At 39.6% G+C, this 24,550-nt stretch overlaps 1 protein-coding gene across 4 annotated transcripts in view; it reads right to left on the bottom strand.

The window, feature by feature from the left end:
• LOC122562939 (cadherin EGF LAG seven-pass G-type receptor 2-like) overlaps positions 1–24,550 on the bottom strand; it is a 328,596-nt gene that overhangs the window by 118,650 nt on the left and 185,396 nt on the right. For all 4 annotated transcript variants that reach the window (XM_087973584.1, XM_087973581.1, XM_087973583.1 and 1 more), the window contains exons 4-5: positions 10,837–10,952; positions 7,973–8,061 (exon numbers count right to left, since the gene is read on the bottom strand). In XM_087973584.1, the coding sequence (XP_087829710.1) occupies positions 7,973–8,061; positions 10,837–10,952 (205 nt within the window). The remainder of the gene's footprint in view (positions 1–7,972; positions 8,062–10,836; positions 10,953–24,550) is intronic.

The raw sequence follows: 24,550 nt of genomic DNA, 5'->3' as shown, positions 1-24,550 counted from the left end.
AGAACAGCAACAAGTTCAGAACAAACTCAAAATATAATAATTTGTTCTGGCTGTGTTGGTGTATTTTTGAGTATTGCACATATACACACACACACACATTTTCACACACGAGTGCATATTCTTGTATCTGAACTATGTACGCTCATATATATAATTATGAAATTTTGTAGCCTTCAACGTTCACATTTTGATTACTTAAGGATGTTTCAGAGCTTCATTGATTGCAGTAAAATTCAGAATGCTAAAGTGAACCAAGGAAAATTTTAAATTGGACCCCCATTGTTATAATTGTATTCTTGCAACATGCTGTGAAGGAAATCTCTAGCTGAAAGGCACTATCTGCCTGCTGATGGCTTGGTCTGCTCAGGACGCACATATAATTATCAGAAAGACTAGCAGCAAGATTTCCCCCAGCAAGTTAGGAAAACACACACAAGGTACAATGCTCATTTTAAAAAAAAATGTAAGAATGATTATTTTAAATAGTAGGATTTATTTTCTTTGTTTTCCAATGCTAATGAATTAATTTTTGAGAGAAAGCCTCTTTATAAATATATTATGTTTACTCTTGTTCTGACAAGAGGAAAATTTGATTTGATTTATTATTGTCACATGTACCGAGGCACAGTGAAAAGCTTTGTTTTATGTGCAGCACAGGCAGGTCATACCATACAAAGTGCATTAGGATAACAAAACAGAGTGGAGAATACAATGTTATGGTTGCAAACAAGGTGCCGAGAGAGCGAGATCAACTTTAAATGTAAAATTGGACGGGTCCATTCAGAAGTCGAATAACAGCTGGGAAGAAACTGAAAATTCTGAAAATGAATTCATTGACCAGTACAAACTCACACAACATTCTCCATTCCATTTCCTCATTGATTTCAAAGATACCAGCTCAACACTACCTTCTCAAGGCCAATTAGAGATGGATGATAAATGCCAGTGGCACGCACATCCCGTAAATGAATGAAAAACAAATAGTTCCAGCCACTGATTTCAAAGAAAGCTGCTCACAAAGATCGAGAGATCTTTTCCCCTTTCCTGAAACTAACTTCAGGAACTATCAGGGATCTTTGGTATCCAGCAACTGGACAGTCATCAAGCTGGCTAAACAGCCAATCACACTGAAGAATTCTCACCAACAGTAAACCATACAGTTTTTGCTGGGTTTTACCATCCACATTTTATAATTTTAAGTAAACCAAAACAGAGGTTAGAGCTGAAATTCCATAAACATTCAAATAAATAATTTTTTTAAAATCATACAAATGAGAAATAGGATACTCCACAAATGTAAACTTATCTTTTCAATGCCAAATAGGTTGTTCAATAGTAGTCAGAAAAACATAGTCATAGAGTCACACAGCATGGAAATAGACCCTTTCAGTCCAACTAGTTCAGGTCAACCATATTCCCAAATTAAGCTATTCCCACCTGCCTAGTCTAAACTATTCCTATTCATATACTTCTCAAAATGTCTTTTAAATGTTATAACTGTACCTGCATCCACCATTTCCTCTAGCAGTTTATTCCACACATTAAACACTCTTTTTAAAATATTTTTCCTCTCACCTTAAAAAAATGCTCCCCAGTTTTGAACTCCCCCCCCCCCCCCACCTTAGGGAAAAGACCTTTGCTATTCATCTTATCTATGCTCATCATGATTTTATAAACTTCTGTAAGGTCGTCCCTTGACTTCCTGTACCCCAGTGAAAAAAGTCCCATGCTATCCAGCTTATTTTTATAGCTCAAACCCTCTATTCCAGGCAACATCCTGGTAAATCCCTTCTGAACCCTCTCCAGTTTAACAATATCCTTCCCATAGCATGGCAACCAGAACTACACACTGCTCCACAAGAGACCTAATCAATATCTGTACAATCTCAACATTATATTCCAACTTCTATACTCAAAGGTCTGAGCAATGAAGGCAAGCATGCTAAACACCTTCTTCACCACCATGTCTATTTATGATGCAAATTTTAAAGAATTATATACCTGAACCCCTAGGTTTCTCTGTTTTACAACACTACCCAGGGCTCTACCATTAATTGAAAATTGACGTTTTCAATTTTCCTGCTCCTTGGATGCTGCCTGACCTGCTGTGCTTTTCCAGCACTACTCTCGTCTAGACTCTGATCTCCAGCATCTGCAATCCTCATTTTTGCCTCTACCATTAATTGTATAAGTTCTGCCCTTGTTTGTTTTACCAAAATTCAATACCTCGCATTTATCCAAATTAAACTTGCATCGGCCACTGCTCAAAACTTGACCAATAGATCAAGATCTCTTTTCTTAGATAACTTTCACTATCCACTATACCACCAATTTTGCTGTCATTCACAAGCTGACTAATCATGCCTGCTATATTCTTATCCAAATCATCTATATACAAAAGTGGATACAGTAGCAATTCCTATGCAGCACTGCTAGTCGCAGGAGTCCAGTCAAAAAAAACAGCCTTCCATCTCCTACCATAAAGCCAATTTTAAGTCCAATTGCCAGGCTCACCCTGAATCCCACGTGATTTAACTTTACTAATTAGTCTACCATGCGGAGCCTCGACAAAGGCTTTGCCACTCTGCCCTCAATCTTGTTGGTTACTTTCTCAAAAAACTCAATCAGGTTTGTGAGATACGATTTCTCCTCACATAAACCATGCTGACTACTCCTAATCAAACCTTGCCTCACCGATGCACGTAAATCCTATCTTTCAGAATGACCTCCAACTCACCTGCCACTGACGTCAGACTACTGGTCTATAGTTCCCAAGCTTCTCCTTACAGTCTCTCTTAAAAAAAGGCAGAACATTAGCCATCCCCCAAGCCTCCGGCACCTCACCTGTGTGTACGGAAGATACAAATATTTCTGCTAGAGGCCCTACAATTTCTTGCCCAACTGCATTCTAGGATAAACTTGATTTATCAACCTTTAATGTTTTCTAAAACCTCCAGCACTTCCTCTTCTGTAATGTGAACTGTTTTCAAAACATCAATATTTATTTCCCCGAGTTCTTTAGCCTCCATTTCTTTCCCCATGGTAAAAACTGACGTGCAATATTTATTTAATGTCTTGCCCATCTCCTGAGTTTCAACACAAAGATAAACTTGTTGAACTTTCAGGGGCCCTATTCTCTCTCATTGCTCTTAATGTAATCTCTTTGGATTATCCTTAGCCTTCTCTGCCAAGAGTATCTCATATCCCCTCTTCATCTTCCCAATTTCCTCTTAAGAATGCCCCTACACGCTTGATACTCTTCAAGAGATCGATTTGATTCCAGTTGTCTATATCTAACATTTTATTTTATTGGCCAGAACCACAATATATTTAGTAATCCATTGTTCCCTCATCTTACCAGCCTTACGTTAAACCTATTTATGCTCAGTCAACAGGATGTATCTTTTTCAAGAGTTTTAACAGCATAGATAATGGTGTTAGGATGGAATTTCAAGTCATATTGGTGATTGCAAATAGATTTCCATTTGTGAGGACTTCAAAGCACAGCTGTGAATGACCAGGATATCACTGACAGCCACGCTGGATTTCCTCATTTATATCTGCAGATATGTACAGCAAAAATGCTGATGTTTTTTAAAAAGTAATGACAGTGAATATTTTTCTGAACATTCCGACATCACTGTAACTTCCAGGCCTCAACATTATGAGCTATAAGGAATCACAAAAATGTATACTCAGTGGTTCATTATCCCTGAAGAAATTTGAAATTGTGACAGTTCATTTGTGACATATGAAGTCTCTCAAACCATAGCCAATACAGTCATACACTGAAACCTAAGAATACAAGTAACCAGGAAAAGTCAAGCAATGATTCTTTTGCAAATCTTTGAAATCACTTAAAATGGAGGTCATTCATAGGCGAATCAAACCAGAAGTTACACCCAACAAATACAGTTCAGTAACCAATACTCACCATGAATGAGAATTTCCAGCTCCTGCCAAGACTATCTCATATCCCCTCTTCATCTTCCCAATTTCCTCTTAAGAATGCCCCAGTAACAGGTTTGCTACTGCAACCCAGCTACGTTTAAACTAAGTAGTGGGGGGGCAGGGGACAAACTGGATGTTTAAGAAGGAAATTGAAGGGAAAGTTAGAACAAGGGAAGTCAAGAAAGACAACTGTACCAATGAAATAGAAAACTCAAAAAGGGATCATGCTGTAAGGTTGAGTGAAATAGGAGTTGATGGGAAGGGTGAGGGCAGTAACAAATTTAAAATACTATATATGAATGCACGAAGCATTAGAAATAAGATGGAATGAGCTTGAGGCTCTTTTGGAAATTGGCAGAAATGATATTGTGGGGATAACTGAGACGTGGCTTCAAGTGGACAGGGCCTGGGAAATGAATATTCAAGGCTACACATGCTATCGTAAGGACAGACTGACGGGCAGAGGGGGTGGGTTGGCCATGTTGGTAAGGGATGATATTCAGTCCCTTGCGCGGGGGGACCTAGAATCAGGGGATGTAGAGTCAGTATGGATAGAGCTGAGAAACTCTAAGGGTAAAAAGACCCTCTTGGGAGTTATCTACAGGCCCAAAACAGAAGTCTGGATGTCGGATGTAAGTTGAATCAGGAGCTGAAATTGGCCTGTCGCAAAGATGTTACTACAGTTGTTATGGGGGATTTCAACATGCAGGTAGACTGGGAGAATCAGGATGGTATTGGACCTCAAGAAAGAGCCTTTGTGGAGTACCTCTGAGATAGATTCTTAGAACAGCTGGTGCTGGAGCCTACCAGAGAGAAGGCAATTCAGGATGTGGTATTGTGCAACGAACCAGAATTGATCAGGGACCTCGAAGTGAAGGAGCCATAGGGAAGTAGTGACCATAATACAATAAGCTTCAATCTGCAATTTGAGAGGGAGAGGGTACAATTGGAAGTGACAATATTTCAGTTGAAAAAAGGTAGGCATGGAGCTATGAGGGGGGAGCTGGCCAAAGTTCAATGGTGCAGGGATGACAGTAGAGGAACAATGGCAGATATTTCTGAGTACAATGCAGAAGATGCAGGATCAGTTCATTCCAAAAAGGAAGAAAGATCCAAGAGTAGGCATGGGTGGCCGTGGCTGACGAGGGAAGTTAAGAAACATATAAAGTTAAAAGAGAAAAAGTATAACATAGCAAAGATAAGTGGGAAAATGGAGGACTGGGAAGCTTTTAAAGAACAACAGAGGATTACTAAGAAGGAAATATGCAGAGAAAAAATGAGGTACGAAGGTAAACTGGCCAAAAGTATAAAGGAGGATAGTAAAAGCTTTTTTAGGTATGTGAAAGGCAAAAAAAATGGTTAAGACTAAAATTGGGCCCTTGAAGACAGAAACAGGGGAATATATTACGGGGAACAAAGAAATGGCAGAAGAAATGAATTGGTACTTCAGATCTGTGTTCACTGGGGAAGACACAAGCAATCTCCCAGAGGTAACAGTGGCTGAAGGACCTGAACTGAAGGGAATTTATATTTGCCAGGAATTGGTGTTGGAGAGACTGTTAGGTCTGAAGGTTGATAAATCCCCGGGGCCTGATGGTCTACATCCCAGGGTACTGAAGGAGGTGGCTTGAGAAATAGTGGATGCGTTGGTGATTACTTTCCAGAGTTCGATAGATTCGGGATCAGTTCCTGCGGATTGGAGGGTGGCTAATGTTGTACCACTTTTTAAGAAAGGTGGGAGAGAGAAAGCAGGAAATTATAGACCTGTTAGTCTGACCTCAGTGGTGGGAAAGATGCTGGAGTCAATTATAAAGGATGAAATTACGACACATCTGGATAGTAATAACAGGATAGGTTAGAGTCAGCATGGATTCATGAAGGGGCATCATGCTTGACTAATCTTCTGGAATTTTTTGAGGATGTAACTCTGAAGATGGACGAGGGAGGTCCAGTAGATGTAGTGTACCTGGACTTTCAGAAAGCTTTTGATAAAGTCCCACATAGGAGGTTAGTGAGCAAAATTAGGGCGCATGGTATTGGGGGCAAAGTACTAACTTGGATTGAAAGTTGGTTGGCTGACAGGAAACAAAGTAGTGATAAACGGCTCCATTTCGGAATGGCAGACAGTGACCCAGTGGGGGACCGCAGCTGTTTACAATATATATTAATGATATAGAAGATGGCATTAATAGTAACATTAGCAAATTTGCTGATGATAAAAAGCTGGGTGCAGGGTGAAATGTGAGGAGGATGTTAGGAGATTACAGGGTGACCTGGACAGGTTAGGTGAGTGGTCAGATGCATGGCAGATGCAGTTTAATGTGGATAAATGTATGGTTATCCACTTTGGTGGCAAGAACAGGAAAGCAGATTACTACCTAAGTGGAATCTATTTAGGTAAAGGGGCAGTACAAAGAGATCTGGGTGTTCTTGTACACCAGTCAATGAAGGGAAGCATGCAGGTACAGCAGGTAGTGAAGGCGGCTAAAGCATGCTGCCCTTCATAACAAGAGGGATTGAGTATAGAAGCAAAGAGGTTCTTCTGCAGCTGTACAGGGCCCTGGTGAGACCACACTTGGAATATTGTGTGCAGTTCTGATCTCCAAATTTGAGGAAAGACATCTGGCTATTGAGGGAGTGCAGCGTAGGTTCACGAGGTCAATTCCTGGAATGGCGGGACTACCTTACGCTGATAGACTGGAGCGACTGGACTTGTATATCCTTGAGTTTAGAAGACGGAGAGGGGATCTGATTGAGACATAAGATTATTAAAGGATTGGACACTCTGGAGGCAGGAAATATGTTTCCGCTGATGGGTGAGTGCCGAACCAGAGGACACAGCTTATAAATACGGGGTAGACCATTTAGGACAGAGATGAGGAGAAACCTCTTCACCCAGAGAGTGGTGGCTGTATGGCATGCTCTGCCCCACAGGGCAGTGGAGGCCCAGTCTCTGGATTCATTTAAGAAAGAGTTGGATAGAGTTCTCAAGGATAGCGGAATCAAGGGTTATGGAGATAAGGCAGGAACAGGATACTGATTAAGGATGATCAGCCATGATCATATTAAATGGTGATGCAGGTTCAAAGGGCAGAATGGCCACTCCTGTACCTATTGTCTATTGTCTGATATTCAGACATTTGAGAAGAATGACAGATACACACTTCCCTCACAAGGAAAATAATAAAGTGTGCAGCATATAATAAGTAATATCAATGAGATATCAGGCTACAAAAAAACCAGGAAATCAACAGGACAGACTTGCCAAAATACTCAACATGGCAGAAGTGAAGTGAAGAGAAACATCACATTTTGATCGTCTGATGTTAAAAACAACTATTTTAGATACACAAGGAAAGAAAACTTGCAAAGCAAAATACCTATCTAAACATCTGCAAAACAACATCAATAAAAAGAAATACAATGTCAGCAAAAAGCCTATAACCTAATTGATGGGATGCACCAAGTACCCAAGTCAGAAACAAATCACCTGTGGGTGAAATAGTGCCTGTACCAATCAATCAATCAGTAGGACCTTTTTGGGTTTTTTTTAGAATGGCTACGAAACAAGAGTTATAAATGAAGTTGAAATAAATTGATTTATCACTGGTTAATAGACTGAACAGATCACAAGTGAAAAGTCCAACCACAATTTTAAACATTGCAGATTCACCAAGCCCAGTAACAGTTTTTATTGTGTCTTTTTGGCTGTCTCCCTAGTTTACCTGTTGAGTGGCCTTCTGAGGGCTGTATACTTTAGGAGCTGATGGCTCTTGAGGCCCAAGAAGTGGATCTAAAACCAATTTAATCCCAATAGTGTGTTCTCTGTAGTACGAGCAAAGAAAGACTAGGAAACATCTCCACACACAACACATTGAATGAGAACAACTTTAATTAATGAGCTGTTGCAAATCCTTGATGAATAAACTGTACTGAATCTTGCTCCAGGACTGGTGAATAAGACAATATAACAAATCACAAACATTTTTTGAGTTCTGCAATTGAACAACTGTTTCCTAACCTTGTTGTAATACTGAAGCTGGACCGTGTGCCACTGGCCATCACTCACACCTCCTGGGATGAATGGGGTAACCATAGTTGTTGACTCACCTGTTTTGAAACAAAAACAAATGATACAGTTAATTAGCTGTTATTGGTCATGTGAGAAGGAGTAGACCATCCAGCCCCTCAAGACTACTGAGCCAGTCTCTGCTTTGATTTTTATTAAATTCTAAAACTCTCCAGATTTCTTACGCCACAACTCCTTTTGTTTTTTTTTTGCAGGTCCTTTGTTGCATAGATCTGACAGTTAGAAGTGTACTTATTGACAATAATCACCAGGATGGAGCTTGTTTCCACCGTCCATTAGCATCAACAAGCAAATACATCGGGCAGATATCGTGGCAGAAAGCCCTGTACAATTTTCCTCCTCTTTCAGCCTAGGCATGCGGAGCCACAATGGAAACTTTCAATATGAGTTTTTAAAGTTTTATGAACTTTTCTAGTTTTCACTAATGCACCAACATTGTATAAGAAAGCAAATATTGTACATCAAAGCCAATTTTGGTGTCCCCTGCAGCCTCAGCTTGGAATTGAACAGCTCACCCAAGAACAGAAAACGCTTGAAAACACTCAGCAAGTCAGACAGTATCTGTAGAGAGAAGAGCAGAGTCAACCAATTCTGATGAAAAGCCATCAACCTGAAAAGTGAGCCACATTTCTTTCTCCACAGATGCTGCCTGACCTGCTGAAAAGTTCCAGTATTTCCTGCCTTTAGTTCCACTTTGTGGGATTTCATTGTACGAATTCACTCATTGGAATCAATGGAGAAACTGAAAGCTGGAAGATGAGAATGGGAGCTAGATCTACTAAACCATAATTAGCCAAGATTTTACACACCTATAATAAATTTGAATACATTTCTTCATCTGACACTTATTTTATTATATTAACAGCAAGTTTGTTTCTTTAAGTTAAAGTCTCACTGATCAGGGTGCACCACATAAGATATGGGAATATCAAAAGCAACTGCAGGTTCATTACCATGTCTACAACATCTACAAGACTCTGTACATTGAGCTTTAAACAAAATGCCTAATATAGAAACCAATCATCCACTCTTGGTATTTTTATACTTAAAAGTCATTTCCTTCATTTAACTTCTTTTTCACTTTTTCCTCTATCAGTATTCATCTCACAATGAATTTTACTACAGAAGAAATGCATGATAATCGAAACCACAGGTTTCATCACAGTCACTGCAATCAACCAAAAGCAACAGCAACAGCAATTCAAGTCAGGCAAACTGCGCAAGAGTCTGTAATTCCACAACAGAGTGTAAAATGTGGGATGGATTCATAAAGAGTTCACACACAGTACAGCCTAAAGCTTACTAATAGCAACATTAGTGGACAAATTTCCAGCATGGCCATTTGAACAAAACCAGTGGATTAATGCTTATATTAGAACAGCTGAGAGAATATTATGCAAGTGTGCTGTACATATGTTAAGATCATTAACTGTAGTTTGTATTCAATAAAAAGTAGGAAGAAGTTGTCTCCAGAAATTACAAAATTTGATTTATCATTTCATGACTTTAGCTTGGAATGTTATTGCCCCATATGTTATCCTGGTCCTATGTGTCTTTGGGTTACTGAGTTGCCTCCAACAAATGTCACTAAAGACCAATTTATAAACTAACAATACTCTTGGCAGTCCTGCAAAATTCTACAAGATTTCTTTAGGAAAGATATTTAATCTAGCCCTTTTAACAATGGAGTACCACTATCTGTCAACTTAAGCAGAGGCTGTTTTTCACACTGGCATCAAGGACACAGTATGTACCCTTTCGGCAAAAAAGGTAGGGGATCAACTTATATATCAACAAGATTAATTTTGAGGGTTTGAAATTCATCCAGTTCTGCAGAATTGCCAATAATGACACTGGGGAAAAAAATTACAAGGAGGTGATGCCACACCCTTCCCCAGAGGAACAGACAGCAATCAATCAATTAACTATTTAGAAGTTTGCTTCACAGTCTAGAAGCATTGTGGGTGGGTCAAAGTATACATGATACATGTAAAACTAAGGAATGTTTTGGCCAAAAATCAGGGGTTGACTTTTACACAAGATCAACTATTACTCCAGTGTATATATGGGAGCTGCAGCCAGGTTTGGAATTGTGACTTGACACTTCTAGAATAAACACTGAATTTACAAAAATGTGACTTGCTTTAATGGCAAGCCTAAATCTTGTTCATGTTCAGCCTTCCACAATTGTTGAATTTGCATAGTATAAAAAGGTAGACTCAGCAGAGACAGAAATAGCATAAAGTACAGTCAACAGCACATGTTAACATAAATGGATGCAATTTAATTTTGAATTTAAATATACATACCAAGACATCTGAATGTCAAGAAAGTCTCAACTAACATCAGATGAGGGCTCTCACATACACACACACAAGCAGCTTCATTTAGCCCACGGATGAATGATAAAAAATTAGTTGGGGTCTCCCCTCCTATTTCGAATTAAAAGTCTAAATTAGTCATAGCCAAAGTCTCTGTCAAGGAGCATAATCGTTCCTCATCAAGAATGAGAAGCAGAAACTATTTTTTTGGTAATGAGGTAAAAATGGGAAAATCAGGAGAAAAATATGTGTTATTAAACAAGGTGCTGGTATTAATGAACACTGGTGCAAATGGCTAGGGTTGAAAATCAACAGAAGGATAACATGATCTCAGCTATTAACATCAAGGGACGGTACTGACTTACAATTAGTTTCATGATTATTTGAAAAAAAGGCAACATCATCATCAACTCTCCAAACAAAGCACAGAAACACCTGTCCTGTATCACAGTAAGACACTGAAGAACAAATTACCTGCAGAGAATGTTAACTGGATCTGTTCATTAATAATCTCCAGGGCAATAAAGTCATGCTTTTCATTAAAACGTCCATTATACAAGAGCAACCCATTCTTCTCCTTGGTAGCAAATCTGCAAAATAAAGACTTTTTTTAATTCTATAGAATGCATAAAGCAGAACCCTCCTCTCAATATCACAATAAATATTTCTCATTCACTGAGTTTGGTTTGGAATTCTACTGCATGGTATATATACCATGTCTAAACAAGTTCTCTAGGGTGCCATCGACATCACACTGTCTCCAACTGACACGAAGTAGATAGTGCATCCACTTAATGATTAAATGAATCCATTACTTATTCATTCAGGGTGAGTGGATCCTAAACTTTGGTATTTAGCTTGTTCACTTTTGTGAAAATAAGGTGAAAGAAATGTAACAAAGAGGGTATAATATAAAAGAGGAACTGCCCATCCATCATGTGAGTGGGCAGTTGAACAACCATGGACTGCGGATGCCAAATCCAATAGGTTCGTAATATTTCTGTATTTAATAACCAGTTTGTTTTTTTGCAAATAATGTGGAAACCAAATTATTTAAACTCTTTAAATATACACTACACAGAATAAATATTTTGTATTTATTTGGTTGCTTTCATGACCTCAGAACATTCCAAAAGTTCTACAGCTGAGAAATAACTTTTAAAACACAGTCATCATTGTTTCCTAGATGTATACGCCATTTGACACATGTTAATGCTAGCGATATTGCTAGGTTATTCACATTAGGCATCTCTGTCTTTCGAGGTAGAATATCCCTGAAGTTGTATAAGATTGAAGTTCACACAAGCAATGTACATTCAAGTTAGAGAGGTTTGAGAATGTTACACATTAAATATTTAACAGGCACAAAAAAAGCAATCAGGCACACTGTATCAAGTCAAGTTTCAGAAGAATTTGATCTTGACTGCATTTTTAGTTCTTAACAGAAAAGCCAATCTATCATCAGGAATCAGAGAAAAAAGCTGCAAATTATGTTCACTACTATGCTTGTATTTGTTGGACCTCAGGAACTGGCACTATACGTATTAACATAAGAGCATAATTCTTTTCAAAGACATTTAATTCAGCAAAATTAAAAATTGCAAAACTGAGCTGGAGTTTTGAAGTTTTTTTTGTGTACCTTGTAAGTGCTATCTTTCTTTATGCACAACTTTTGTGAACATAACTGAACTAACAGCAAAATAAAAATAGGTGCTGCTGATACAGCATAGTGTGATAGAGCTGAACAACATGGAAACAGTCCCTTCAGTCCAACTCGTCCATGCCAACCAGATATCCTAATTAATCTAGTCCCATTTGTCAGGATTTGGCCCATATTCCACCAAACCCTTCCTATTCATATACCCATCCAGATGCCTTTTAAATGTTGCAATTGTACCAGCCTACACCACCTCCTCTGGCAGCTCATGTACCAATCTCTGTGTGAAAAAGTTGCCCCTTAGATTCCTTTTGTCTTGTATAGCCACAACATGACCTCTCAACTCCTGCACTCAATGCACTCACCAATAAAGACAAGCATACCAAGCTCCTCCTTCACTACCCTGTCTACGTGCAACCCCACTTTCAAGGAACTGTGAACCTGCACTCAAAAGTCTCTGTTCAGCAACACTCCTCAGGACCTTACCATTAAGTGTATAGTTTCTGCCCTGATTTGCCTTTCCAAAATGCAGCACCTCACATTTAGCTAAATTAAATTCCATCTGCCACTTCTTGGCCCCTCAGCCAATCTGATCAAGGTCCCATTTTCGTCTCTCAGTTAAAAACAACACTATAAATATGTATCAGGTCAGACAGCCGCAAAGGAGAGAGAAATAGAGTTAACATTTCAGGCTGATGACATGGCGTCAGAATGGAAGAAGTCAAATATTTAGTAGGTCTGTGTAAGCAAAAGGAAAGAGGAGTTGGAAAATCAAAAGGAAAGGTACTGCTCCTCAAGTATTTAGTGAGTTTCAATCGAACTTTGAGAGAGATACGAATGAGAGGAAAGTGGAGAATTGCTAGAATCCCATTATTAGAAGGTTGTAGCAGTGTACATAACCGGATCAGACAACGTAAATACGGTTCTACAAAAGGAAAAAGTATTTTTAACTAACTTAGAATTCTGTGAGGGAGTAGCAAAAGGGAAACCTGTAGATGTGGTGTACTTGGATATCTAAAATGGCGCACCATCAAAGGTTATTACACAAAATAACAGCTCATGTTGTTGGGGGCATATTAGCACAGGTAAAATGTGGTTAGCTCACAGAAAGCAAAAAACAGAGATAAATGGGTCTTTTTTGGTTTGGCAAGCTGTAACTGGTGAAGTGTCACAGGGCCCTCAACTATTTACAATTTATATCAATAGCTTAAATGAAAGGACTGACTGTAGTGTAGCTAAATTTCTTACCAGGATAGGTAATAGGTGAGTGGACAAAAATCTGACACGTGAGTATAACATGGGAAAATGTTGACTTTGGCAAGAGAATAGAAAAATAGTGCACTAGTTAAATGGAGATACGTTGCAGAACTTTATGGTACAGAAGGATCTGGGTGCCCTAATCCATGAATCACAAAAAGTTAATAAGCAGCTACAGCAAGTCATTAGGGTGTCAAATGGGATGTTGGCATTTATTGCAGGAACAAAATGAAAAAGTATGGATGTTTTACTGCAGCTAAACCGAGCCTTGGTTAGACCACATCTGAAATACTTTGTCCTGCTTTTTGTTGAAAAAGAATATAATTGCTTTAGAAGTAGCTTAGGGTGGGTCCACCTGAACCATTTCTGAGATAAAGGGCTTATTTTATGAAAAAAAAGTTGTACAAGTCGGGACTGTATCTATTGGAGCTCAGATGAATGAAACATATAAGGTCCTGTGAGGACCTGATAGGGTGGAGGCCAGGAGGATATTTTCTTTTGCGAGAGGGACTAAAAGGAAGGCCTTTTACCTTTAAATTAAGGCAGATACAGAAGGTATCAGTCCGAAGGTAATTAGTGTGGCATTCTTCTCCACAGAAAGCAGTGGAGTCTTGCTCACTGAATTTATTGAAGTCTGTTAATTGAGTTTTTGATTCACAAAGAAGTCAAAGGCTGTGAGGGTCAGTGAATAATATCGAGTTGAGACTATTCTCAAATCAGCCATGATCTTATAGTCAGCATGGATTTAGGAAAAGGAAATTATGCTCTATATATCTATTGGAATTTTTCGAGGATGTAACTAGTAGAGTTGATAAAGGGGTAGCCAGTGGATGTGGGTTACTTGGGCTTTCAGAAGGACTTCAATAAGGTCCCATTTAAGATACTAGCATGTAAAATTGCATGGAAATGGGATTGGTCTGGCTGCAAGAAAAAAAGGAGTTACAATAAACTATGGGGAGCAGGGTTGTTGCTTTTTTTTTCAATCAACCCATTGAGGAACGTGCTTACACACCTCTGGAGTGGGTGGGACTTGAACTCAGGCCTCCTGGCTCAGAAGTAGGATCACTATCACTGTGTCACAAAAGCCTTCAAGTGGGTTGACTTTTATTTATTTTCTATATCCAGAATTGCTGTCACATATAGCTGAATGACTTTCTCAACACCAAATCACTTTTTCTTTCCTTTTTAAACACACACCACCAAAACCAAAACACCAGTGTTGTCAATTCAATATTTACAAGCAAAGCCAGTTAAGGATGATGCAAACCAACAAATGTGAGAGGAAAGTGGGGGGAGGAAACAGAGAGAGAGAGAGAGGGAGGGAGGGAGGGAGGGAGGGAGGGAGAGAGAGAGAGAGAGAGAGAGAGAGAGAGAGAACTAGATTAAAATGGAGTTGGAGGGAGAAATATAGTACTGTATCCCCAGGGTGCCCACCTCTCTTTAAAGGCATCAAGAACATTGATGGGCACCATGTCCCCCCTCTCCAATGATACCTGGATGTTAAGGTAATCACTGAGGAAAGGCAAACAGTTGGCAGAGATGACCCCCCCACCCCGCTGCCTCAAACTGGTTTATAAACAGTTCCCAATGACCAGGAAGCTCAGAACTAGGGGGAGTCACAATTTATGGATACAGACCAGTAATGACTGAGATGAGGAAAAATTTCTTCACTCAACGACTGGTGAGCCCGAGGAACATTCTTGCACAGAAAGCGGTTGAGGTTAAAACATTTTGTTTTCAAAAGGGATTTAATTCTTAGAGTTAAAGGGATCAAAGGGTATAGGGAAAACAGGATACTGAGTTTGATGATTAAGCATATTGAATGATGGAGTAAAGTCAAAGAGCTGAATTGCCTACTCTTGCTCCTATTTTATGGAGTTTTAGGTTGAACAACTGATGGAGTAGGCACAAGCATCAAATAGCCTGCTTCTGCTCTTGATTAAAATGACAGGCAATTGGAAGCTTTGAGACTGAAATTGTGGACTGAATGAGCTGTTCCACAATGTAGTCATTCAATCAGTACTTGATGTCTCCAATTTAGAACAAATCACAGTTCAAGGAGCAAATACAGTATATTAGTTTAAAAGAGGTTTGCGCAGAACACATTAATCACTGATTCATCAGCTAAATGTGTGCAGAGGTGGTGTGGAGGATGTTGGGAGTGACTGAGTCAACCAGAGTGTGACAGAGTGAAGGGTCCTTTGGAGATGCTGAAAGAGAAAGGAAAGGTAAACAGTATTTCGTGGCGCTGTTTATGGGAGAGGATACAGAGATGGCTAGGAAAATGAAGACAATGGGACTCAAATATGACTTCTATTCCAAAATGAATGAGAGGTTTCATGGTTTTTGTTGGAAAATTCATGATTTAAATATCACACATGCATGAAAAGAAAACATCGTATACTTTAGAAGGGCACAGAGAACTGAGAATTTTTAAATCCTATCCATCGTGAAGCTGGACACATTTTAAACACTGTACATGTACTTGAGGCTCAAATGTTGAGTAAATAAACTTCACTGAATGTGTGAGATATAAACCATCTGGCTCTCACTGACGGCTACTTTATAAAATATCTGTCTACAGAAATAGATACCATCTCCTCCTGCCCACATTACTGACAGCATGTCATTGAAGCTTAATTCATGTTTCTGTCATTATCCATAACTCTGGAAGATTTGCCAAAGCTCTGCTGCTGATAAGAGGGTCACTATTTCCTGACTTTGTTCTGGTTAAATTCTGAAGTGTCTATTTTAGCCACAGCAGCATTTTTTTAAATTCATTTGTACAAGCTGAAGTAGTTACCTCACACACCTCCTATCCATCTGCTCCAGCTTCCTGTTCTGGAATCTAATGAATCCCTTTTGACATGAATGTTGGTAGCACAGTGCAGCACTGCCTTTTCTGAATTCTACAGTCTGTTCAATCACAGAAGCCATTAAAAACAGGCTTGTTCCTGATCTCACCTAACCATGAAAAATGACTTGCAGTATCCACTAGTCAGGTGAAAAATAGAGAAGGGTGGAATAGAGAGACAGAGAAAGAGAATAAGGAGGAAAAGAAAATGACAGGGAGGGAGTGGCGGGGGAAGGAGAGGGCGAAGGAGAGGTGGTGAAAGAGAGAGAGAGAGAGAGAAAGAAAGAGAGAGAGAGAGAGAGAGCGCGAGAGAGAGAGAGAGAGAAAGAAAGAGAGAGAGAGAGAGAAGGGGGTTGACAGAAGAAAGATAGAGAAATAGAGGTAGCAAGTGAGAAGGCAATGTGGGAAGAAACAGAGTAAGGGAGGCGGAGAGTGTGAGGACAAAGAGAAAGCAAACTGACAGAATGTTTCTTTGGCATTTCAGATCATATGACTAGTTCTCAAGGGGTTAATTTCCCAGGACAGTCATACCAGTAAGTGTGGATTAAATTTGAACTGGGCCGTCTGAACCAGAATTATAGAGACAGCAAAGGATGGTTTGAGATTCCAGTGTTCCTTTCCTGTTACAAAAGCAAAAGACTGCAGCTGCTAGGAAGCTAACATACAAACTGCAAATGCTGGAAACACACAGAAGATCAGGTAGCCACTGTGAAGAATAACAGAGATAATATTTCAGATGAATGATAGGTCATGGAATTTCTCTTGATTGGCATAACTTTGACAGGAAATTAATGCAAATACCAAAGGAACAGCATTACATCATGTCTTTGGAATTTCTGTAGATCTTCCAGTGAAAATACAATGGATAATTAGTAAAAACCTTGCAGAAATAAATGTCATAAATGTTCAAAACTAGTGCTTTATTTCCCAGCACTAGTAAAGGTAAAGTTTCCGTTGTCTTAATGAACCATAGGGCTGCTCTCTCATCAGACAGAAATGACTGTTGGTGGTTGAACTGGAGGGTCACCATGCCACAGGTGAGGTGAGAGGTTGAGGAGGAGAGCACTTCACGGTAACCTCAGCCAGTGAAGGAATTGAATCCATATTGTTGGCATCACTCTGTATTGCACTACCATTTCATCAGAAGAAAACTTCATTCTGGAAATATGTTTGTACCAATGTAAATTCTGTCACAAACTGGTTAAATAGATTCAAGCCAGACACTAAACAAGTCACTAATCTTTTTTGGATGAGGGTTTTATTCACAGAATGCAGCATTACATATCTCTGCCTCCTACCTACCAAGTCTCAGTGTCCCAGCAATCCTTTTTTTTTAAATGTAACCTGTTCAGAGATATAATGACACACTTTTGTGACAGGTTGGCCCTAAGCTCGGACTCTGTGGTCCAGATGTAGGGACACTATCACAGCATCATAGACCCATAACTCTTTTTTTATGTTCTCAAAATACTTAATAATTCAGTACGTTCTACCTTCTATCCTCAAAACTTAATCATAAAATCAATAACAAAATCTGATCTTAAACTGTGTCATTTATACAAGCTGCTGTATTTGTGAACATTTTAAACTGAAGTTACAGAACTTATCCTCATTTTAGGTATTTCGGCCTAATCCAAAGCCTAAACTAACCCCAGTACTGCAGACCATCAAACTCAAAACCAGTCACAAACCACTTAACTTCGGACCCACTTCAAAGTCAAGCATCAAATGGAGGCTGGATATCTTGTGAAAACAAATACAGTACATCTGTGCAAAGCTCAGATAGAATCCAGGTTATGTTTCAGTGAATTCACATGCAAGGCCTTTAAAATGGATTCATGCATAGCTTGGTTCCAATTACAAGAAAGAAACTTAAATCAATTGGGCTGATTTTATGAATGCACACATCAAGGAATCTTAGGCAAAATGTTTGTTTTTTTTTGGATGGAAAATTACAGATATTCCTACATATGCTCCCATCAGGTAAAGATCTACATCAGGCATGATCACTCAAAAGTTCAACCCAAATTTGTGAAACTACTAAAGAAAATTCAACATTACTGTCCATTTCTTTTGTCCCTTTTAACTCATTAACTCCTTTGTGGGTGCATATGTCTTTCCTTACTTGAATATTATTAGTGCAGATAGATTGGTGGCTGCACTCCAGAAGAGATTCTAGCAAGCCTGTACACATTCACAAACTGTGATCCCAGCAGACATCACCAACCGTCATCAGGCAAGGAAAGGAAGCAACTGTACTGGAGCAATGCAAAGGAGGTTCACCATGATGTTTCTTTTTATTAATTTGTGAGCATCCGCGGCTGACCAGCATTTATTGCCCGTCCCTAGATTCCCTTGAGAAGGAGGTGGTGAGTTGCCTTCTTGAAACGCTACAGTCTGCATGCAATGGGTTGACCCAAAATGGCCTCGGGGAAGTAATCCCAGGATCTTGACCTAGCAATAGTGAAGGAACTGCAAAATATTGCCAAGTCAGGATGGTGATTGATTTGGAGGGAAACTTGCAGGTGTTCCTATGTATCTGCTGCTCTTGTCCTTCTAGATGGGAGTTATTGTGGATTTGGAGCATGCTATCTAAGGATCTTTGGTGAATTTCTGCGATGCATTTTGTAGATAGCACACAAAGCTGTTTCTGAGAATCAGTCATGAAAGGAATGGATACTTATGGAAGTGGTGCAAATCAAGTGGTCTGCTTTGTCCTGGATAGTGTCAAGCTTTTTGATGTTTTTGGAGCTGCACCCATCCAGACAAGTGGAAAGCATTCCAGCCAAGCCTGCCTTGTAGATGACAGACAGGCTTTGGGGAGTCAGGAGGTGAGTGACTTGCTGCAGTATTCCTAGCCCCTGACCTGCTCTTGTGGTCATTCCATTTATGTAGCAAGTCCTGTTCAGCTCCTGGTAATCCCCAAGGTGTTGACAGTGGGGGATTCTGTGATGATAATACCATTGAACGTCAATAGGCAGCGGATGGCTAGATTGTCTCTTACTGAAGAATGTAATTGCCTGGCATTTGTAGCACAAATGCTACTTGCCACTTGTCAGTCCAAGCCTAGGTATTACCCAGATCTTGTTGTATTTGAATATGGATTGCTTCAATATCTCAGAAGTTGTGAATGGTGCTGTACATTGTGCAATCATTTGGGGAACATCCCCACTTCTGACCTGATGTTGCAGGGAAGGTCATTGATGAAACAGTTGATGACGGTTGGGCCTAGGACACCTCTCTGTGGAACTCCTACATAGATGTTCTGGAACTGAGATTAATGATCTGCAAAAAAAACCACAGTCATCTTCCTATACATCCGGTATGACTCCAACCAGCAGACAATTTGTCTTCTGATACCCACTGATTCTAGTTTTGATTGAGCGCCTTGGTGCCACATTCAGCCAATGCAGCCTTGATGTAAAGGGCTGTCACTCTCACCTCACTTCAGAAATTCAGATCTTTTGACCATGTTTGGACCAAAGCTGTAATGATGTCAGGAGCTGAGTGGCCCTGGCGGAACCCAAACTGGGTGTCACTGAGCAGGTTATTGCTAAGCAGGTGCTGCATGATAGCACTGTTGATGACATCTTCCATCACTTTACTGATGATTGAGAGTAGACTGATGGGATGGTAATTGATTGAGTTGGATTTGTCCTGCTTTCTGTGATGAGGACATACCTGGCCAATTTTCCACATTGTCAGTGTTGTAACTGTACTGGAACAGCTTGGCTAGAGGAGCTGTAAATTCTGGAGCACAATCTTCAGTACTATTACTGTGATGTTGTCAGGGCCTATAGCCTTTGCACTATCCAATGGCCCAAACCATTTCTTGATATTACATGGATTGCATGGAATTGGCTGAAGACTGCTATCTGTGATGTTGAGGACCACTGGAGGAGGCTGAGATGAATCATCCACCTGGTAATTCCAACTGAAGAGTTTACCTGGGATGGAGCATTTCAGTTATGAAGAGAGGCTGGATAATTTTGGGTTGTTTTCATTGTAGCAGGAAAGGCTTAGGAGAGGCCTGATAGAGGTGTATAAGTTTAGGAGGATATGGACAGGGTGAATAGAAAGCAATTGTTGGTCTTAGTGGAAGTATCAATAATGAGGGGGCACAATTTTAACATGACAGGCAGCAGGTTTAGAGAGGATTTGAGGAAAAAAACTTTTCACCTAGAGGGTGATGGGATCTGGAATGCACCACCTGGAATGGTAGTTCAGGCAGGAAACCTCACAACCTTTAAGCATGCACTGGATGAGACTTGAAGAGTCACAACATTCAATGGGTATGGGCCTAGAGTGGCAAAGTGGGATCAGTGTAGGAAGGAGTTAACTTGTGAGGGTACACACTCAATGAGCTGATGGGCCTTTTCTGCATCATTCTATGATTCTAGAGACGTGGGAATAAAATGAAGGCAGATTTAAGTTCTGATGCCAATGACCAAAGGTTTTCAACATAAAGTCAGTGAAATGTATAATTTTGCCCCCCTACATATTAACAGCACAGACGTGGAACAAGTGGAGAGTGTCAAGCTCCTGGGAGTGGTCATCCACAACAAGCTTTTTTGGACTCTTCATGTGGACGCACTGGTTACAAAGGCCCAACAACATCTCTTCTTCCTCAGACAGCTGAGGAAATTTGGCATGATGGCAAATACCCTTGCCAACTTTTATAGGTGCGCCATTGAGAGCATTCTGTCTGGATGTATCACTACCTGGTATGGCAACTGTACCATTCAAGATTGGAGATGGTTACAGAGAGTGGTGAACTCGGCCCAGACAATCACAAAGGCCAATCCTCCAACTACAGAATCCATCTACCAGGCCTGCTCTCAAGGAAAGGCTGCCAGCATCCCACCCTGGCAATGTTTTTCTACAATCTCTACCATCAGGGAGAAGGTACAGAAGCCTGAACACACGCACCAGCAGTTTTGTAACAGTTTCTACCCTAATGTTGTTAGAATACTGAATGGACTCTCAAGCTCTCAACATCCGCCTGTACCTGTGTTTTTGTTTTTGCCACTGTTTACCTATTATTTACTTATCTGTGCTACTTAACTGTGGGATCTGTATGTATTGCTCGCAAGACAAAGCTTTTCACTGTGCCTCGGTACATGTGACAATAAATTCAATTCAATTGAATTCAATTCAATTTTTGTTCCAAGTCTGTGGCTGTCCTCAACACGATTCATTCTCTTACGTATGGCAACATCATATTGTTCAGTTATAAGTTTTTGGTGGACCTAATTTGAAGTTTTGCCTTTTTAACTTGATTTAGAAATGTGGATCAGTTCAAGGTTGAGCCAAACTAACGTAAGTTGCCAGGGTGAAGAGGTTAGTATATCATGTGAGGATCTTATAATAGCTTCAATGAAGATACATCATTAGGAGTATATAACATAATCTAGTACCATCTCTAATGCTTTGGTTTGAGGTCAAGTACTGCACTTGGGAGTGATAAGGCCTGTGGTAACTCACTCAGTGATCTTGATTATGCCATGGGGTTAATGCCTTTTATTAAAACAATAATCCTTCAGTTTTAATAGAGTCATGCAGCTTTTCACAAGGAAAGTATGGCAACCATATCTCCTCACAAAATATTGAGGATGTCGATAGTGTGAAATAAAGAGAAATGCAGGAAAGACTCAGACATCATTGTAGAGAGAGAAGTGATTATGTTTCAGATCCATTCCTAAGAAGGGTCACTGGACTTGAAATGTGTAATTCTACTTTGTCTCCACAGATGTGATCAGACCTGCTGAGTTTCTCGACCAATTTTGTTTTCCTTTCAGATTTCTACCATCCGCAGTTCTTTGTTTTATTTTAATGGTTTAGTCAATGGCCTTTCATGAGAAATTCATGGTGATCTAACAGTTTTAAGCAAGGATAGTGACAGGAAAAGGGGGAAAGAGGGAAAGGATTAAAGACATGGGAGAGTCTAACTAATAAAAAGGGGATGTTGGTAAAACACCAAACAGCATGGTAATGGGACAAAAGAAAAAAAGAGATATGGAGCTGTAAAAGGTAGAATTGTTGAATTCCTTCAGTGTGGAAACAGGCCATTAGGCCCAACAAGTCCACACCAACCTTCTGAAGAGTATCCCATCCAGACCCATTCCCCAGTATTCTACATTTCCCCTGACTAATGCACGTGGTCTTCACATCCCTGAAAGCTATGGGCAATTTAGCATGGCCAATTCACCTGACCTGCACATCTTTGGACTGTGGGAGGAAACCAAAGCACCCAGAGGAAATCCACGCAGACACAGGGAGAATGTGCAAACTCCACATAGACTGAATCATTACCGCAAGTGCTAACCAATAGAAAATGGAGACACTGACTTTGATCTGAAATTGTTGAACTTATCCAGAAGGTTATAAAAGTGCCCAATTAGAAGAGTAGATGCTGTTTCAGATGCTGTTTCCGTTGAACTACATTGAAATGGTGTATGAAATAAAATGGCAATCAGCCACAAGCTCAGAATTACACTTGTGCAGTAAACAGAGGTGTTCGATAAAATAGTCACTCAATAACCTACAACCCTTCCCCCAATATCATGGTGGGCATATTGTGAAGTGTAAACACACCACACTAAATTGAAATAAAGCCGTGAACTGCAGATGCTGGAAATCTGAAACAAGAACTGAAAATGTTGGAGAAATTCAGCAGGTCTGGCAACATTGACAGAGGGAAAGCAGAGACAATGTTACAGGTCCAATGACCCTTTATCAGAACACCAAATTGAATGATGTACAAGTAAATCACTCTTCCTTTGGAAATAGCATTTGGAGATCTGGATGTGAGAAATTTGCAGATCTGAGATTCATGCTGGTCACAAAAGGCAGGCTATAGCTGAGGATTAAACCATAGTAACAAAGAGAGGTAGACCAAAAATGGCCTAGAGCCGTAATATGAATAGCAATTAGGTACACAGATGAGGATCAAACATTTTTCATATTTGCTAATTTAAAAAATAATCTCAGAACAGCCTTACAGAGATGTGTCAATAAATAAATGACACTGCTTCCAGATCAGCTAATCTTGATGTAAATTAGAAAACTGAACTGTTACCATGAGCAAGAAATTTGAGTACACACAGTCCAAATTGAATTGCAACATCAGGTTTGGAGACAGGAACTCCAACCTCAGTCAGACTATAGTCTCCCAATTCTTCTTCCTTTTGATTCATTTAATGCAGCTGAAAATTATAGTCCTTCACCATAATTAATTTACTGTAAAGGTACTACAATAAATTACTGGCAAACCTAACTTTAAAACCATTTCTGCTAAGTTTGCCTTCTCTTTTGCTTTGGAAGTTTTGTATCATATTTGCAAGTTAAGCTTACTGGATGCATTCCAACAGCAAGGGTAGATTAAATTTTCAATGGTTGTGCAGGAAAATCTCATTGATTTATTGCAATTATGCTTCAAGATCACCTGGGATACCTCGCTGGCAACAAACAAACTCTAGTCAGACCACCTGACAGTTAGTCAGCAACAGTGTTTATCCGGTGTTAAGAGCTGATAATCCTTCCCAGAAGAGTTCCTTCTGTACTCTGTTGGATCAAATATTTACACCATGAGGAACTGATCAGACCTACAGCTTTGTTATTAATCTATGAATCTGTGCCACCGCGTAAAGAAAATATAAATGGAATGAAGGATATCAGGAATAATATATTGCAACAACTGCTTCACTTAAAAATGAGACACGAGTATCACAAGAAACATGAGCACATTGTCAATATTATCACACAACTTGAAAACATAACAACAGGTAGTGAATTATGTCACATCTATTTTTAAGCCTGTGTTCAGTGTTACGTTAGCTCCTGGTAAACATTAATTATGTTCCAGTGACTTTGTGACTCCTAGGGGGAATGTCTTAGATTAAAGGCCGCATCACAATATAATCCTGATATGCTTGAGACATGCTCCTACTGAATGCAGCTCTAACCACTGTATGAAACCTTCCCATTTTTTCCTGATTACAATTCCTTTCTTTCAGTTCAGAATGAACTGTTACTGACTTCCTTGTCGCCTTATTTCTGTATCTTATTGATTCCAATTGATTGGTGGAGATCAGCTTTAACCTGGCAATATTTTCCAATAAACCTTTATTACTCTTCCCTGTGCCTTTGTTTGACTATAATCATGGAAAAAGTGATAAGCAGTTGAATGAAATGGTCTATTTGGTGTCCTCATGACTTATTTCAGGACAGCTTCCTTTCAAAACAGTTTCTCATGAGCAACTGTAGCACTTGCAGTGGTGCACTGCTTTTCAGCTTAACTAAATATTTCACCAGTCAAACCCTAGAATTATGAGTGCTGGCCACGTTAACTACAGCACTAATAATAAGTACCAACCATAAAATCTGGTATCATTTATCTTTTAGTGACATTTCCTACCTGT

Source organism: Chiloscyllium plagiosum, unplaced genomic scaffold, assembly GCF_037043375.1.
Source record: "Chiloscyllium plagiosum isolate Xiang-an unplaced genomic scaffold, Cpla_swu_hap1 HiC_scaffold_26, whole genome shotgun sequence".
NCBI classification, from domain to species: domain Eukaryota; kingdom Metazoa; phylum Chordata; class Chondrichthyes; order Orectolobiformes; family Hemiscylliidae; genus Chiloscyllium; species Chiloscyllium plagiosum.
Note: the sequence above shows the minus strand (reverse complement) of the source record. Positions and strands in the feature narration are given on the sequence as shown.